The sequence below is a fragment of the Numenius arquata genome, chromosome 1, assembly GCF_964106895.1.
Source record: "Numenius arquata chromosome 1, bNumArq3.hap1.1, whole genome shotgun sequence".
Classification (NCBI taxonomy): domain Eukaryota; kingdom Metazoa; phylum Chordata; class Aves; order Charadriiformes; family Scolopacidae; genus Numenius; species Numenius arquata.
Window position 1 is genome coordinate 121,776,682 of NC_133576.1, and position 19,385 is coordinate 121,796,066.

Here is a 19,385-nt window from a genome sequence, read left to right on the forward strand (position 1 = left end):
ATGCTCTGTCTAAGAGTCAAAAATCACTGTCCATGATCAGCTCTGATAAAGAGGAAGCGTTACAACTTGCAGTACAGAAATGCTTATCTGGAGTTAATTGCTGAAGCAGCTCATTGAAGAGGAGAAAGTTAATGCTTGTAGGAGTTAGCACTGTGTGTGCACATGCATGTGGATTTTTGTTGTTCCTTTTGTTCTTCCCAATTCGAAATATGGGTGCGTATTCTGGTTTACAAGGTGCATTGTCACCTTTACCAGCTTCAAACAGAGCCTCTCTTGGAATCTTACCTGCTCCCAAGTTACTGGAAATACTTTGAGTCATTGTACAAAGTCCACGGTGATCTGAAGGTATTTGTTTCTTCCGACTGTTATGCTAAACCAGGAGCAGAACTGCTCTAGGCATTTTTTGGCTCCTGCTGCGTGGCTACTGAGTGCTCCTTACCTTGACTTTTAATGGGGTTGCTCCCAGGATAAGATATTGGGGCTCTGAGTTGGTGTCATAAAGATATATTAGGAAACTGGTTTGTTTGCTGGGAAACAAATTTTCTCTTTCCACTACTTTTAGTGGAAGAAAGGACATCAAAGTAACATGCAGAGCAGCAGGTGTTTATGACCTCTTAATAAAGCCAGAATAAAAGTGGTAGAGACTATACTTGCTGTATTTTGTTGGACACAACACAACTACATGGATGCTGAAGTAAAATTCTGATTCTTTGGAAGTTAATGGAAGATTTAGTGAGCCAGCTCAAGGTGAAGATCTGAGGGTCCATTGAATTTCTGCTGAAATTTGACTTGTATCTACAGTTAAGTAGGAACTGGATTGTCTTTGAGTAAATCCCTGCAATTTTTTTTATTTGGTGACTTCAGGATACTGTGGTCTAAATGTATTACTCTGAGCTATTTTCTCTTGGGGAGGGGAGAAATAAGTATTTCCATTATAAGACAAGATGGATTGCATACTTGAATGCCTAAAAAAGATCAAACACACCTGAAACAGTTCTCCCTTCTCCAAAAGAGAGCTGAAGATAACTGTCTTGTGCATGTTGACAGGGTAGGTGAGATGAATCCCACTCATTTTGTTTAGGAAAATCTGGAGCAGGAAGCTTAATATTTTTATTTGATCTATGGACTCAATAGTTGTTGACAGGAAAGAGCTCTAAATAAGAGAATGGTTTGACAAAGTGCGAGTGCATTGTCACACATTGCTCAGCAGGTGGTCTGAAAGGGGTAGAGAGAAGAAGAGGCAGTGTGACCTACATCCTCTCCCTTTTCACTTACTTTAAAATGCTGCTTGAAAAATATAGATGACACCTCCCACAATTTCATAAAGCAACCGAGAGCTGAGGTCCGGTTGCTCCCTGTCTGGTGTGTTGAGGATTGCTGGTGGCTGAAGCAGTGTCATCGGCAGAGGGTGAGGAAATGCCTCCCCAGGGTATAAGTGCTGGAGCTGGACTGGAGAAGTGGTCTGGGGCAGACATTATCCTGATGCTGTGCCTGTCCTGCTTCATAAGGAAGACATAAGGAAGGTGTTTGTCTCTGACTGCTGTAGATTGTGACAAGCATGTGGGTTCCCATCTCCTCTGAGCTCTCTAGATACATAGATAAATCCAGTGTTACTGTCTGGGTACCTGGAGCAGCCTGGGCAGGTGTATTGAGGACTGCGGTGTGGCTGGCAGTGGAGATCTGGGCCTGTATAAATAAGTTCTGCCCATTTAACATGTACTGTCCCTTAAAGCCCCTAATGAAGACTGTCATGTGTGCCCCAGTGCCACAGTCACTTAGGAAACACATGATGGGTGACAGGTTATTTCTATATGCAGTTATATGATTTGTGCAGTAGAAAAATACACTAACTTTTCCCAGGCTGTACAGCTTCTCTGTTTGCTACAGCTTTTCCATCCTCCAACTGGCAAATGCAATTTATTTGTCATGTAAAAAAAAAATTTATAATTTATCCAAAAAGAAGCCAAAGCTTCAGAACTAGATAGGCAGGGAGAAGAAAGGAATTTTTTTATTTTTTTTTTTTTTTTCCTGCTGCTAACCATTAGCTCAATTTCCTCCTCTCTTCAGTATGAGTAATTTTTGTTGAATAATAACCATAGGCTCAGAGAAGTTCTGGCTTGAGGTAACTGACAGATTTAACTGTGATATTGGCTACATCAAATAGCTTTGTGTTGATTGTGATCAGATAGTTTAATCCCACTTAATTTCTGTGGAAACTGCTCCTCTAAGTGACTTTTAACAGTTTTGAAAATGGCTTGTTTGATCTAGATTTATGGGCATTTAAAACTGTAGAGGCTTTTTCTGAGAAGGTAACGTGTCCAGCCCCAGCAGTAACGTATACTTGAATGTTCAGTTCAAGCTCTGGCCACTCAATTTAGTAACTACTTGAATTTTCTGACACTTACTCTGTAGTCATTAACTCTGCAGGGGTATGGGGTTTTTGTTGGTTTGTTTTTTGCTTGTTTGTGTTATGGGTTGTTTTAGGAAGGACTCCTGGCTGTATGGAATGTGTTTGTTTATTTCTATACAGTTAAACAGTGTTCCTGCAGCTTCATACCAAAAGAGCTGTTGTTTGTAAAACTAGATGAAGTATATTAAAGAGACCTCTCTTCCCATTAAATATGAGTTGAAAATCTCTTGCTGATTGTGCACCAGTGAAGACAGATTTGAGGTGGTGAGAAGCTTGTGTCTAGGAGTAGATCTTAGAACTGTCCATGCTTGAAGAGAAGAAAAATATTATAAGATGGAGAGAGCAAAGAGAAATGACTGAAACTAACATTTTATATTTTTTGAGTATAAATATATGCAGTGGCATGACAAATGGCATATTACTGGGTTGTTAAGAAGCTTTTTAAAAAATTAATGGTGGCTTAATAATGATGAAGTACTTAATTGCGTATGTTGTTTCTGTCAGCAAACAAATGAAAGAGCTGAAGGAATCAGGATTCCTGAAAGGAGCTTTGAGTGTGGAGCAGCAGTTGGCTCTCATTAGCGTCTGTACAGACCTGAAGGCAGCAGTAGAGGGTGCTACTTTCATTCAGGTAAGCAAAGATTTGATGATTCCTAGCAAACAGTTTAGAAAGATGATCAAGAGCTGTGCTGTGCAGTCGATGGGCGATGGAGAGTTCAACATCCTGACCACATAAGGGTGCTGACCAGTGCTTCCACAAATGTTTGCAGTTGTAATGATGATAACTGACTTAATTTTATGAGCTAACTTTCAGGTCATTTATGAATGGATATGTCTTTGAAACAGCACTGGTCAGCATCTTCCACTGAGTAAGAACTGACCTTCCTATTGTCTATTTATTATCTTTTTACCAGTTACTGTCCATGAAAAGACCTTTTATCTCACATGTGACCAGTTAACTTCCTTGAAAGCTTTTATTATTTTTTGTTACAAGACTTCTGCATCAGCTACGTGATTCCTCTGCCTGTGCTTGCTGCTTCCTTTAGAGAATTCTGCTAGGTCTGTGAAACAGGACTTTTGTCTGAAAAAGGTGCTTTGATTCTTCCCCATTCACGTAATACTTGTTCTGTGCTACCCTTTTCTCTTAACTTGATAGACGCATAAGGCTTACAGCATCATTGTTGAGGTCTTTCCTGAAGTTCCCTTAAAAGTTGCATCATGCTTGCCACTCTTCTGCTCTTTGGTACCAAAACTGTGCATTCAGTTTTGTTTCAAGTGAGCAGTTGTATATCGCTGTTACTGTGCTGGGTATTCATATCAAAACGTGTCCTCTGATTCCCAGCTCCTCTTATGACTTGAGACAGATCCTGGGAGTCGCCAAGACTGAGGCTTCAGTTTTCTGCAAGGATTAGAAGGAGAAACAGAACAATTGCAAAGAAATCACTGTTCTGTGTGTGTTTTCCAGATGACCATCCGTCCTGTACTCTGATCATCTCTTGGTCCTATGCATTTTTCTTCTCCATGCATTTTGAAGAAAGGGAATTTTAAAAATTTTTTTTAATTATTTCTCTTGTAAAGTGTGTGTGTGTATGTCTGCTTTGTTCTGTCATATTTTGACAAATTAACAGTGCTACATTTTCATTTCATTGCTACGTGCCATGTTCATTTGGGTACTGGCTAAACAAGAAGGTTGCCTTCTTGTTTCTAGTAGACTCTCCTAGTTCTGCCTGTTTTCTTGTACTTTTTCAAGTGTTTCTTACTACCTGGTACGTCTATATGCTGTCGGTATGCTACCTGTAAGAATCTGATCCTTCTTACTGCCAACTTTCATCTCCTTAGTCTCCTCACTTTTATTTTAGTATCTTCTTTTGAAGCTAAGCACAACTGTGGTGGAGGTCTTTGGCTCGTGTTGCTCCTGCAGAGATGTTGAATCTTAGTATGCTGTTGTTCCTCTTAGAGAGGCTCTTCAGCAGTAAGATTTTTGAACAAGGCCCTGCATGCTGCTTCAGATTAAATCAGGGGTTGCATCATCCATCCCTCCTACCATCAGCTGATGGTAGGTATCACGCAAATGTTGCAGAATTAAAGTAATTTGGGGTTGGAAATGACCTGTGGGAATCATCTGATCCAACCTGCTGCAAGGACCAACTCTCAGGATTAGTGCAGTTGAGTTTTGAATATCTCTAAGGATAAACACTTTTGGTTTCTTTGGGTAACCTGTTACAACATCTGATTACCCTCATTGTTAAACTTCTTTCCTAATATTGAATTGGAATTTCCCTTCTTGCAACTTTAGTTTCTTGCCTCTCATCCTACCACCATGGACCTTAGAGAAGAATCTGGCTTCTCTGTGTGTTCCTTTCAGGTAGTTGAAGACAGTGGTGGTGTGTTGATGGTCTACGAGTAGAAACAATCTGCCTGAGGCAACTCAAGCTTTCTGGTACTATTTTATGGTCCATTTGCCCTTTTCATGTCTCTTAATATGTAGTCATTAAGCATATCGTATAAATAAAGAATAAATAAATAAACCGCAGTATGCCTGTAGGCAACAAATCATATGTGTGGAACACTGTTGATGGTGTTCAATATCAGATCTTTGTTTTCAAACCGTAGCATCAAATTTTGGTTTGATACAAAGTGTTAACAATTATACAATGTAAATGAGCAAATTATTTGAATTAGTCTTTAATTTGCTCTTGGAAGGGACGTGGAATAGATATAAAAGAATCTTAATTCTAGGCTCACAGCCTTATTTCAGCAATGAACAGACTGCTTTCTGGCTCAGCCATATTAAACTTCAGAAATGTTGCCTAGTGCAGCTTTGAACCTGGAAGGAGAAAATGGACTAATCGTAACTTATGAGTGCAAGTGTTCTGACTTTTAGTTACTTTAAAAATAAAACATCAGTTGCGTTAATGTTAGTTGAATATAGAAGACTGGTTTTTTGCTTAGTTATATAACCTACTGGTTAACTTGTTAGAAGATTTCCATGAGAACTGCATTTCTTTACCCTAGATTTCAGTTGGTTAAATCGTAACTTCTTTTCAAATTTGGCCTTTGTAGAGTAACTCCAAGCTTTAAAAATTTCCTTGATGTTTGCACTTCTTAAATGAATTCTGCAGACAGTCGCCTTCTATGTCGTTTTCATGGGACATAACTTAAAACAAATGGGATGATGTAAAAAGTGGAACTTCTTAAATGACATGAGTGAAGATATAAAAGTGAAAAAGATGCAAGAAATAATTAGGACTGAGTAAGAAGAAAATTCGTAATGTCGTGTACCTTTAAAAGCAGTAATGTCATTAACCTTTAAAAGCTAGGTATGCCTTGATGCATATTATTTTCTATATTCTTCTCCTAAGCATTTTTATCATGTAACTTGTCTTGATTGGTGTGCTTTGCATCAACTCCAGAAGGAAATCAGTGTGGTTTTTGCTCTAAATCTGAGTATTCACCCAGTTACACTTCTCAGAGCTTTTCTATGCTACTTAAATTAAGTGCCTAACCTATAGCATTTAGGTGAATGTGCACTGCAAGCTTCTTGCATCACTAAAAGCTTTAATTTTGAAATAAGGTTTCCATTAGCTGAAAACACCATGGAGACAAATTACTGGGTACATTTGTACGATAATGTCCCTGGCGTGGGACTATCACGGGTGAGGTAAATGTTTCTTAATATTGTGCTCTTAACTTTCCAACATAAATACATGATGACTTTTGTCATTTGTCCTTAGGTGACTATTGGGTACTGAATTTACTAGTACTCCTTTCACTATTAAAAACATATTTGAGTGGATGTGTGTCGAGTTGCTAAATAATGTAAGCTGAACAGAAATCAGTACAGCACTTCTATGATCTCTTACCACAATGCTAGTAGAAGGAAAACATATATTTTTAATTGCTTTGCCTTGGAACAATTTACTAAGGGTAATAAAGTTTACTAGCTCTCAGAGAAGGATAAGATGACTATTGGTAAGATTTTTACTCCTGACACCTGAGCTGCTGTGTACGCTGGTGAGCTGTGAGGTCTGGCTGGGCTGGTTGAAGCCAGGCATGGAGGGTGGCTGAGAGGTGATGTCCAAACCCATCACTTGTGCTGTGGCATGGGACAAAGCAGACTGGTAAGGGGATGAGATTAAGCTTGTAACTTACACCTTGTGATCTGAGGTATTTATCCTTTTTCCTTTTAAAGGAACTCTACCTAAAAGCCTTAGAACAGTATCTTTATTTTTTTTCTCTTCCTCTTTAAAAAGAGGAGAAAGTGTCCTCCCACACACATTATGCCTGCAAACTCTTTTGAACTGGTAATAACAACACTAATAGATCTTTAGCCTGATCTCTTCTGGATCTTGCTGGTGCTTCTATCTGTCCCAGTGAGACATATTTAGAAAAACAGTGTTACCAGCATAAAAACAAATTTCAAAAAGCCTGGTGCTGCCTCAGAATGGGAAACCAGCATTGACTTGGGAGCCTTGACGGTAGCTGTCTCATGTCTCCTGACAGAAAAATTTGTCATTGGTTGTTCGGTACCAGCTTCTACCTCTAGCTTTTGTTTTACTTTCCTGATGGTGTTCAAGAACCCTTTTACTTCTGGGGATGAGGGAGTATCTGCAGACAGCAATGTGTAAAGATGTCTTTAGCTGCACTGAGCTCATAGGATAGGAGAGCATCCTGGTTTGGAGGCTTCATTAATGATGTACCTCTGTAAATACAAAGCTGGTGGAAGGCAGAGTGTGCAAGCATTGCAGTAACATGCCTTCTTCTGGACTGGTCACTGGTCAGCTCTGAGCACTGGACAGACAAACATGGGTTTGTTTGCTCTCAGCTGGGTAAATATAACCTTGGGCCTGGTTTTACCCTACTTATCTTAAATGCTGACCTGTGGCACCAGAAGTTACATTTTGGCTTCTGAAGGAGCTGGTTTTAAGCACGTGACCTGACTTGGTGTCCTTGTAGAGGTTTTGATAAAACTCTTTTCCTGATTTTTAGGGTTTGAAACAGTCTGATCTCAAAGACTCGCTGTAAAATACTTATCAAGTCCGTATTTGAGTTGAACTGAAAGTTGCTGTTTGGGTAAACAGCTTGCCAGTGTCACTGCTGTGCTGCTGCTGCTGAATGGACTTTTGTCCTTCCAAACTTTCTAACGTTCACTCCCCATCTATCCTGTGCATATAACAACTAGTGTTGTCTACCATTACAGACTTGAATATGGTTTTGGTCCCTGTTACTGGAGATCGTCACTGCCATAACTGTCATCCTGCCCAGCAGTTAATCTTGCTCTTCAGGTTCTCTTTCAGTGCTCCCTGGTTACCTTTCTAGGGCTGTATTGCATTTTCATTGCCTTTGGTAGATCACTTCCCCTATTTTTCACGGTGGATGGGGTCACAGCAGAAGAAAACGGAAGATCTGGTCCTTTGAGAAAGGATGCAGGGCAGAGGAAGTCAATCAGCCTGTTTGAGATCTTATTGCCCTTCCCTAAGGGAACCAAAAGGATCTTCATCTCTTCTGTAGCAGCCTGATCAGCTTTTTTGTCTGTCTTTTGGAAGTTTTGTAGGGCACGTGAACATCATGGAGAAAGATGGATCTCTTCACGGTCTGGATACTGACAGTAGATAAAGCAAAACTTGCCTTCTTCATTTGTTGCATGTGCTTTAAACAAAAAACAACCAAACAAGAAAACCCCACGCAATCCCCCAAAACCATCCCAAATATTCAAGTTTTGAATTTAGAATATGTAGTTCTGAAAACTGGTACTTCCTTAAATCCTGTTTTATATTTTGTACTAAAGGTTGAACAGACACTTATAATTCAGCCATTTATTCTGAACAGCATAAAATGGCAGTAACTTGATATTTTTATTGCTCCAGTTTCTTAACAGGGTATGTTTCTGAACTGTAGGAAAGTACAAAATGTTCCATCCAAATGCTGGATTTCACCTCACTAAAGTGTTATTTACTTGTACAATATCATGTGGTAGACAGTCTTTCATGTCTCTCAAGAGGTAGTGATTTAAGAAGCATCAAATTTCACACTGGTATGAGCTCATAAATTCAAGACAACTAAGTAGTTATCACTTGTTTAGATTTGAAGTCGGTTATAGACCTAAAATTTATTTTTTTTAATTAGGTTAGCCTGAAAGTACTGGTGTTTTAACTGATACTTTTACAACTGCTTGCTTATCCATTGTCCTTTAGTTGATGGCTTTGAATTCTATTACAGCTTTTCTGAATATGAACTTAACACTGTTCTAAAAGCCAGGCACTTGCAGATTTTCTGTAAAAAAACTTTTTTTATAACTGCATTTTGAATTTTAAATCTAAACAAGTTCAAACCCTGTGAATCAGAGTTAAACTTGTACAGGGGTTTCCCCTGCCCTTACTATAGTCCTCTGCTCTACAGCAAAACAGCATATGAGAAGACCCAACTTTTATCAGAAAGGGTAGATTATTAGAAGGTAATTATATTATATATATTATCAGAAGGTAAATATTCACCTTTATCTCTGCTGCCCTATCAACTACAGGGTAATCCAAAATCAGGCTGGAAGGGACTTCAGAGGTTACTTAGTCCAGCCCCTGCCCCAAGGCAGGATCAGTCATACCTAGACAACTGTCTGTCAAAAATGGGTTCACATGTTCTTCAAATCCTCATGTGCTGTGATTCCTTCTCCTCCCCTGCTAAGCATTTTGTTTCAGTACATACCTACCCTGTAGAAAGTCTGTAACTGAAGCCCCAGGATGTGAGCATACGTGACCATACCTTTCTATTATTTTGTTTTTATATAATTGTGTCAAATGGTGATAATGGGGCCACATCATTAACTAATTGCCAGTCTGCTTTTCAGTTAAAGCTGCTGCTGTCCTTATCCTGCTTTCTTACCCTTGGATAAGAAAGGATACCAGTTCTTGTTCAGGTTGAAAAATAAAGTCTTGGTTGCCAAGGTTGAGGTGGCTTGTTTTAGGCTAACTAGAGTTATTTTACATCTAAGGAGTCTTCTGTTGCCAAGCATATTTTTTGTTAACAATTTGGTATTTGGACATTATTATTTATTATTATTATTTAGATGTGGTAAAATTGTATGGAATGGTTATATTTGACTATGCAGTTGCTGGCTATGGTAATAGTGCTCTGAAATCTATGTTCCATTTAATTCAATTTCCAACTCTCCTTTTCAGGTGTTTCTAATGTCTGTCTTCATACAGGTAACCTGAATGCTGTTTAAAATCCACACATCCCTGCCTTATGTAGGTTTATGTTAATCGAGCTTTGTTTTAGAAATATGACATTCTGAAGTGTTTTGGTAAATTGAAAATAAGATAATTATGCTCGAAGTCTTTTCTGGGAAGTTCTTTTTCTAGTGGATTATAACTACAGAAGATAATTAAAGTATTTGTACAAATAGATTAGGCACTAAAACTTTCAGAAAAACTGCTTTTCTGAGATTCAGAACTCTTTGTCTCTTAATCCTGTGAAGATCTTTATATTTCCACAAAAAGCTGTGCATAATGTGGTTCCTGTCACAGGAGTGATGACAGTCTGGGTCCAGCTTGTGAGATAGTTCAGTGCTCCGAAAGCTACTGGTATGTCCTCATTCTATGAGAGGAGAAGATTGCTGTCACTTGACTCTGGGAACTGTTCTACAGAAGGGCCTCAAAATTGTCACCTAAATTGCAGCACTGAAAAGCTGAGAACACTTAAATTGCTGTAAATTATATGTGTATAAATAGAGGAACAGAGCCAGGGTTCATGGCATGTTTGGAGATCATCACTTAACTGCCGAAGATGAAGAGCATCCTTGCAGCAATCAAAGTTGATTATGGCTTCTAAACAGCTTACCTGCTACTTGAAGCCCCATTGAATTTACTGGGAAGAGGGAAGTCGTGGAACTCTTGAAAATAATTTTCTACCTCAGTTGTGGTTAGGGTGAAGCTTCAGGGCGTTCTTGCTGTAGCAGCTGCAGCATGATTGTGAAGTGCAGCTTTTGGGGGTTAGGTGATGGAAAACAAAGGTAGGAGAGGACTAGCTGCTTACAGTATTGATTACACGCTGTGAGCCAGCACACACAGAGCTCTGCCTCTGTTTGAATGAGGAGCCAGATGAGAGCTTATGGATCAGGATTAATAGGACCACCAATGTGGGAGACGACGTGGTAGATTTCTGCTACAAACCACCTGATCAGGAAGAAAATGCCGTCTTCAGACAACTGGAAGCAGCCTCACATTCACAGGCCCTTGTCTTCGTGGTGGGGCTTCAACCACATCAATATCTGCTGGAGGGACAGCACAGGAAAGCACAAAAGATTCAGGAAGGTTCTGGAATGCATTCGTGGTGTCTTCCTGACACAAGTGGTTGAGGAGCAGAAGAGGGAATGTGCTAGACCTCACACTTAGAAACCAGGAAGAACTGGTTGGAGATGTGAAGGTTGGGGGGAAGCCTTGTCTACAGTAACCATGAGGTGGTGGAGTTGAGGATCCTGAGAGGAGAAGCAAGACAATAAGTGGGATCACAACCGTGGACTTCAGGAGAGACAACTCTGGCCTGTTCAGGCCAAAATCTGCTTGGAAGAATTCCATGGCATAGGATACAGTCTGGGAATGAAGAGGGGTATAGGAGAGCTGGTCTAGGAGAGCTCAAGTTTGATCTATCTTCACTTTCAGGAATTGACATTGTCATAAATCTTCATATTAAGATTGCCAGGGAGGAAATGTTTTCTTGATTATATTTTGAATATGCAGCAGCCAGAATCTAGTCAGGAGGTGGGAACTCATCATTGTGCAGCTCTGGCTTTCAAACTCCTTTATTCTGCAATTCTTTATGCTTGGTGACTACTATCAGACTCCATACTTGCTATTGAAAGGACTCCATTCTGCTCCCTGTGACAGCATCTCCAGGTGCTTTTACAGAAGATGGCTTGCTTGTTCCTGAATGGCTGCCAATCTTTCACCTTCTCCATGCCAGTTTAAATCTTTGGCTTTCGTCTTACACTGCCGTGCTTGTATAGGACAGTACCACTTGCTTTAGGACCATACCACTGTGTTGCAGTACTTTATTTCAGGCCATGCTTTGTTTCTTTCACCTCCCAGTGCTAAGAAATCCACAGCCTTGGCAGCGATTCCCATTGCTAGTGTAAGGATAAGGTATTTTGCAAGATAATGTTTTGGGGAGTGTTTCCTAGAAGGTGAGTTGCTACCTTGGCATATCTGAGAATGGATAGGAAGAATCTGGATAGATGCCAGCATTTAAATATAGGTAAATGAAGTTGTGCGCTTCGATGAGCGTGGACGTGTGTGGGAGCACAGATGGCGGAAAAGCCTGTACAAAAACACGGGGCCGCTGGTTTTAAACGGATAAAACTCCGTTCTCTAGCTTTATATGTACTGGCATTCAAGAGATCGTGTCATGAGTGCAGCTTTTTAATTAGGGGCAACTAGACCTCAATCACCTGTTTTGGGTACTGGTGTTGTCTGCTGGGGAGAGAGTGTAGTACGTGTTTATCTTTGTGTAGCTCTTTAAGAGTTCATAGGTAGGTCAAGTAGCTGTTACCTGTTCTCTGATTGTGTATTTGAATAGCATAATGCCTGTTACCTTTAAGCCTTCAATTCAGTACAACACTTCCAGCAGGTGGGTTTTAAAAATTAACAACTGTCATGTTCTGATCAGGCTGTTAAATAGATATCTTAATAAAGTTTAAATTGGAAATCAGATTAGTAGCAACCTTGTTCAGGTGCTCAGGCCTCGGAATAAAGGTGTACTGTTCTCTACAAAAAGGGCACAGAAATATACAGTGTCACTTAAAATGCGTAGAGGTGTATGCTAACCTTTTTGCACTGATTCTTTGAGAGAGACTGTGGTCGCTTTAAAACCGTATCTTACCTGCTCACTGTTTGATCTTCTCTTTCTCAGGGTGAACAGAATAGCTTCAGACCTCTCCAGGCTGTATAACTGACAGCAAGTGAGGTTCCTGTTTAATGGATTGTTTAGAGCTTAATTTTCCCCCTGTTCTTCAGGGAATTGGTGTCTCTGAGAAAATAATTGCATGCTTGATGAGGACAGAAACTTTATTGCAGTGGTCCAACAACCTGAATACAATTGTGACACTATATGAGAAACTTCAAGCAAATGGCCCATTCAGAAACCTTACGTAACTGTGGCAGGTTTGAGTTTCCAGCAGATTTGAGTTTGCCTTTTTTGATTATCATCTGATGTGAGAGGAGGCTTAGAATTTCAAGTTCACAATAAACCTATTCAGAGCAACTCTTTTATTAGCTTGAACAGTATCTCCAGAGTTCTCTTCATCTTTGGCTTTACTAAAAGAAACTATTTAAACTTAACCAACAAGCAGGGAACCTGGAATTATAAGCAGAGTATCATTTTGTTTTGATAAGACCATTTATTACTTTGGGCTCTATCTGGAGCTCTTAAATGACCCTGTTTATCTCTTCTGCATCATGGAACTTCTGGTATTGTTCCATGCAACTTGCTTATTTTTTAAGACTTCAAATTACTTTTAACCCATTTACTGGGTTAAAAACTCTGGCCCTGGGCATTCCTGCCACAGAGTCTGTCTGAAGCTGCCAGGTCTTAAATGTAAATTTTGGATTATATTAAATGTATAGCCTATTTCCCTGTCCTTACATGAGTTCAGCGTAGCAGAAGGACAGAATGAGGTACTGACAGGTGGGAGAAGGGTTGAGTTGGAAAAGAGCAGGTATTTTCATGTGTTTTAAGGGGAAAGCTGAGGGTTTGCAAGTTTGGGATCCTGTTTGAATTTTTTTTAAACCCTTCCAAAAAATCCAGAAAACAAGCTGGCTTTCTCCCTCTGTTTTGTTCTCATAGAGTGAAGTCTTTCCTGTTGATTGTGGGATCCACTGTAGTTATCCTCCCATGTCCTCATTGCTCCCAGCCTGGTAGACTTCTGCATGCTCTTCTTCAAGCAACTGCAGGAGACAATTTTGTGATTCTAGTGACTGTAGATTGTGGCTCTTGGCTCGTATGGGTTAAATTTTTACACAATATTGAGCTGAACATGCTCAGTAGCTTAGGGAGAAGTTCTGATAGACTTCTGAAGTACAATGCATGCTTTCTCAGAGTTGACATGAATGGAGATATTTAAGTGTGAGAGTCACTGAAAGACATTTCAGTGCAGGTTCCAGAACTGTACCTTGGAATCTCCTGCCATAGTTCTGGAAACTGTTAAGTTTGTCTTCTTTTGAGATACACATTTCCATCTTGTCTGATAGTGTTAACTTCTATCACGTGAGATTCTCCTAAAAAAAAGGAGGCCCAAGTCTTAATCCTCCACACTCTGTTATCTCTGTGCAGGAGTAAAAGTTTATATTTCACACAAAGCAGAATAGTTGGGTTTGTGTTAAATCTCCTGTGATGTTTGGTGGTCCATCTTGCGCTTTAGAGAAACTTCTAAGCTTTCCATTTCTTTCTGGGAAGGTGTTTTTGTATTATGGCTTGCTGGTATATCTAGGCTGATTAAAATAGATGGTTTGTGCTGAGTTCCTAGGTGTCAAGGTGGGATCAGTGAAGTCTGGAATATATGAATAAATACTATTGAACTAGTAACTTCTAATACTGATTTTTGTTTTTATTCTAGGAATGTACTCCGGAGAACCTGGAGCTGAAAAAGAAGATTTTTGGTCAGTTAGATCTTATTGTTGGTGACAATGTTATCTTGAGCAGCTCGACCTCTTGTCTCTTACCCAGCAAATTGTTCACTGGCCTTAAGCATGTTAAGCAGTGTATTGTGTCACATCCTGTAAGTATGATGGCTTATCTTGTTTTTGTAGTAGTAGTACAGGTGTTTTAACTAAACTGCATCCCAAACTCTTCCCTGCAGACTGGGAGATACAGAAGGATATTTGGAGTGGTTTTGTGCTGTCAGTAGTGTGCAGAGGCCTGGCTTTTCAGAAAAGCTTCTTTGGTCAATCTGTGAGCAGCAGCATCAACTAAATTGAGAGGATGTATGCATGTTTCGTACTGTTGGCTCAAGATAAGCTGTGTAAGCTGATACGCTCATATTAATGTATGTTACTCAAACTGCTGGTTCTCAAAATGTAGGAATTCCGACTTTTGAAGACAAACCTATAAAATTATCTTCTTTCTTCTTGTGGCATCATTAGCCTTTCCTAGTATCCTTTTTTCAGCTGCTGTTGGGTGACACTAAGGATCCAAACAGTGAGCTGCATGTGCTTATCGGGTAACGTCAATAAAAGATGGAAGGTTTTGAGTCTGGTTTCTTCAGTTCTGATGCAGAAGCAGTATACCCCAAGAGGAAAAGCAGGAGGATGAAATGGAACAAATTGTACTTGCAGCTGAATTTGCATGCTTTGTGACCAGCTGGGACAGGGCAGTGATGCAGAAGTGGCATGACTAGAAGTGGCAGCAGAACCTCAAAAGGCTGAAGGGCACCTGTGAGCCTCTTTGGGGCTGCCAGACAGTGGGTTTATCACATCTCTCCTCAGTATGGAAGAGCATTTTGTCCTGATTACTGGGATTCTTACTGCTTCTGTTTTCCACTACTCAGTAGCTAATGAAGTTGTTAGCCTATTGTTAGTCTGGTGTTTGACAGATTAGTTAGGAGGACTGTTGTTATGAAGGTTTGCAGTATTCTGGAGAAAGGTCTGCAATTTGGTAACTACATGTTGTTTGTCCAGGGCATCGCTTGGGGTATAGAGTAAATGTCAGTTCCCTGGGTGTGCTCAAGAGTGGCAGTGTGAGCACGAAAATACAGCACTACTTTACTGTAATGTCTCTACAGCTACCTGTAGTCTAATGCTGCAGCGTCAAAGCATTTGGTGACATCCCTCCACCACCACCATTGTGCCTTGGGGTGATTGGGAAGCAAAAGGAACAAGAGGATTTGTTTCTTTCTTTCTAGTTAGTTTTCATCCCCTTCTAGTTATGGGGTTTTTTTTTAAAAAAAAGTAGTCAAACTTCAAACCTGTGTCTATGTTCAGCTTTTCTCCAGTCTAAAATTCAGTAGTTCATTATCTCCTATTTCTAGGGTTGTAACTTCCTGTAGTGCAAGACAAGAGATAATGTCTCTTCTAGACTTCTATATTAACTAACTATAGCTATGATGGTTTTTTAAGCAATTCCTAGGCTTCTGCCTACTCTCTGACTGTCAGTCTTTACATTAGTCTTCCTTACTGTTTTCCCAAGTTGGCCTGTACCTGTTGACTTGTTTAGTCTGAGCTGCAGTCTTTATAGGAGCCACTTCTGAAACCAGGTTTTATCAGATCTGGAAAGGTAGCTAGTCCCTGCGCAAACATTTTCTGGGTTGCTGTTGTAAGGATTTTCCAAAAGCGTTTTCCAAAGCAAATACACTGGAGTGCCTTAAAATGTCTAATTGTTCTGAAATGGCTTTGCAATCCAACTGAGACTATTTTCTTAGTAATCTCAGCTTCACTCAAAGGGGAGTGTACTGGAGAAGCTGTGAGCCAGCGTAGTCTTCCAGGGACCTTTCTGCATCTGTTACATCAGGAAACATGCTTGCTTTGTTGTCTTCTGGTGTTTTTTGTTTTAACCGTGGCCTTACTGACATCTTGAACACAACAGTAGGACATGGGGAGTGGTGGCCGCAGGAAGCAAGCAGCTCTGGAAGACGCTGTAAATACAAAAAGTTTTGACATACCAGAAAAATTAGAAGCTAAAGTTGTAAATCCTCTGGCACAGGTGAGTGTATTGAGGAGAAACGAAATGAAATGCCCAAAGGGCAGAAGGAGCTCATCTCTTTGCCTAACATAGCAATGGGTTCAGTAATTAGAAAAAATAAAAGAAATCTCATAGCACAGCTGTATGATAGGAATGTGCACAATATGTGTATGTACAGCTATTCTCTGCAAGTAGTTTCAGGCAGCGTATGAGTGGAGGTCTTCTGCAGAGCAGTTCATTTTTCGTGACCTTCTAGGTCACACAGCTAGAAATAATGACACAGACTGTGTGCCATTGAGTGAAGTTCCTTGCTTTACAGGAAAACATGTGATCACCTTAAAAATGAAAGACTTTTAACTCTACTGCTCCTGTTGGAAGTTGTTTGTGTCTTCTAATTTTTGTTCCAATCTTACTAACAGTCCATTAAAAGTAATCTGATGTGTGTTGGCAGCTTTTGTGTAGCTTAATTATTTCTCTGTGTTTACTTTGTCATAACCTTTCTTAGCTTTCATTTTGTTAGGGTGAGTAAGGGAAGCTCTTCTGCCCCCCAAAGAAAGGCTTTGCATTCCCCTTCTCATTTTTAGAAACCTTCCCCCACCCCCAATTTCGTCCACGTTTTGCCACTTTTAGTTTTTTACCAACATCTATTATCTCACTCCTAAAAAATTGTCTTGCTGCATCTCCTCAATGTGCTCATGAACACACCCATGTACTGCCTGTGCCAAGTTCATGAAATGGAATATTTCAGTAAGATGACTGTCAACACTATTCTTGGAAGAAATTTATAATAGCCTCAGTCTCTCTCAACAATTAACTTGTCCTCTTCCTGATTGAAACCTGTGATATACTTAAGGGTTAGAAAAGCCTTAAGAGAACTTATTGGTGCTTGCATGGGTTTGGATCTTGCTAAATTGCCTGGCACCACACCTGCGATGGTGTCCATCGCAGTATTCTCAGCATTGGCAGTAGCACTGCTAAAGAGACTGATGTGAGAAAGGTGATACTGGAACATGAGGCACTTTAAAGGCGATGAAGTAAGTGCGTTACATCAGTAGTCAGAGCAGACGTAGCCTACAACAGGTTATCTTGGTCAGACCTTACAGTAAAAGAAACCATGTAGGTACAGGAAAGAAAGAATATACAGCGAGAAAAGGCTGTTTGCCCATTGCTACACAACTAAACCCTGTACTTACATTTACATGAGCACAGTTAAGAGTGGTTGACTATAAGGGAGGATGGTGGAAGAATCAGTACTTAATTACCATCCTTTAAATGTCAGTGTTACTTCTGGTAGTAAGTTATGATATTTTAGCTCCTTCTATTGCCTGGAAACTAGATCGAGAGTTGAATTTAACAGCTTAAGAATACGGCTGAAGGACTGTTGCTTTCGGAAAGGGTGTGCAGGCAGCGTTACTGCCTGTAACGCTATGACCTGAAGAACTTCTAGCTGTTTCTAGGATGTTCTTTAGAATTTTTTGTTTATTACTTCAAAAATACATTACACAAAGGTCTTGATGAGAAATTACATTTGGGAAGAGTCAGGGAGAGGTAATTTTTTTTTTTTAAAGTAGGTACAGTGTTTGAAGGTAACCTGTTCTGCAACTTCTTCAAAGTATGTTTTATGTGATATCTGTTACTGTATTTAGCATATATTTACAGGCTTGGGCCAGTAGCAGCTTATCTATTAAGTGTTGCATCTTCCAGGTGGTGTTTAGAATGATTTTGATACAAAGTTCTTGGAATATCTGAAAGGAAATGCCTTGCTTCATTTGGAGAGACAGGTGGTGGCCATGTGCGTTACAACAACAAACAGCCTGAATATTGGTTACCCAAGTCAGGATAAAGTCTTCTAGTGATGTGTTCCAAAGTACTGTTTAAGTGCTGTCATCTTCAGTGTCGCTCCACGAACTTTGCTGGGGTTAAACAGAGTTAAATTTGATGCAAAATTATTTTAATTTTTTTTAATTTGAATTAATACACTAGCTTTTATTGAATTGGTGAAGTCTTCCAGGGTCTGAAGATCAGGCTTACTGTGTTCACTGGAAAATATCCACGCTAGTAGTAACCTATAAAGATACTTTATATTAACTTGTTCTGTTAATCTGTTGATAGCTGACATTCTTCTGTGTTTCTTTTTGAGGTAAATCCACCTTACTTTGTGCCGTTGGTTGAAATTGTTCCTCATCCAGAAACAGATCCTTCTACTACAGAGAGAACATATGCCCTGATGAAGAAGATTGGTCAATCTCCTGTCAAACTAAACAGAGAAATTGAAGGGTTTGTTCTGAATCGGCTCCAGTATGCAGTGATAAGTGAAGCCTGGAGACTTGTGGGTGTATGTATGTTGTTTGGGTTTTTTTCCAATTTCTACACACACGCACATACTGCTGGTTTTATACATGTGACAAGTGAGATTGTGTATTTAAATTTCCTATAAATTTGTATTGTCTGTATTAAATTGTCCCTTATGAATGTGAAATATATACTAACATGTAAATTAAAAACAATAAGAAATGATGTTAGTTATAAATACCAAAGTCTGAGAAAAACAAAGTGGTGTGATCATAACAACTGTCCATTATCCTGCATTCTTTTCAGAATACTGTCACTTTCAGGACAATCAACAACCTTAAAAGCACAGAAATCAAAATACTGATTTTTCTTTTCTCTTGGTTGTCTCAATTTCCTGTTATTTTGTGAATGTTGCTGGCCTCTTGTACAGTGGTTATGAAAATAATATTTTAAATAGCTTTCTCTTTGGCCTTTCAGGAATTGCACTCATAGGTTCAACAGTTATTTGATACTTGTAGTTAAAGATAGATTTCTCCTCCTTCTGCCCATTCAGACTTCTAGCTGAGAATCATTTGTTGGTGCCCCTTCAGGTTTTCCCACAGTTAGCTGTTCTTTGCTGCAAAGACTGATCTTTCATCAGGAAGAGCTGAATTACGAGTCCCTTGCTATTCTGTTGAGAAGAGATTCAGTTGGGCTCGGGTAGGGCTTACTTCTTTGTCATGGAGAGTGTTTTGATTTTTCAAGCTGTTTAGAACAACCATGCACACAAATATAGGCAAAGATCTTTAATATTAACATACCGCAAATAAAGCAACTCTTTTTCCAAAGCAGTATCTAAACATAATTGCTGAAGTGATATTCCTTACCTCTAGTTAACGTCTTTGAGCAACCCAATGCAACAACATAAAGGAGGTGGCACAGAGGTGAATAGTAAGCAAAGCAGTACTGTTAGGAACCCGTATGAATGGGTTCAGGGAACATTTAGACACGCTCATGCTAGAGGAAAACCATGCAGAAG

At 39.7% G+C, this 19,385-nt stretch overlaps 1 protein-coding gene across 1 annotated transcript in view; it reads left to right on the top strand.

Moving 5' to 3' along the window:
• Positions 1-19,385, top strand: part of CRYL1 (crystallin lambda 1) — a 56,644-nt gene that overhangs the window by 9,886 nt on the left and 27,373 nt on the right. The window contains exons 3-5 of the mRNA XM_074148586.1: positions 2,915-3,041; positions 14,016-14,177; positions 18,216-18,410. Of these exons, the coding sequence (XP_074004687.1) occupies positions 2,915-3,041; positions 14,016-14,177; positions 18,216-18,410 (484 nt within the window). The remainder of the gene's footprint in view (positions 1-2,914; positions 3,042-14,015; positions 14,178-18,215; positions 18,411-19,385) is intronic.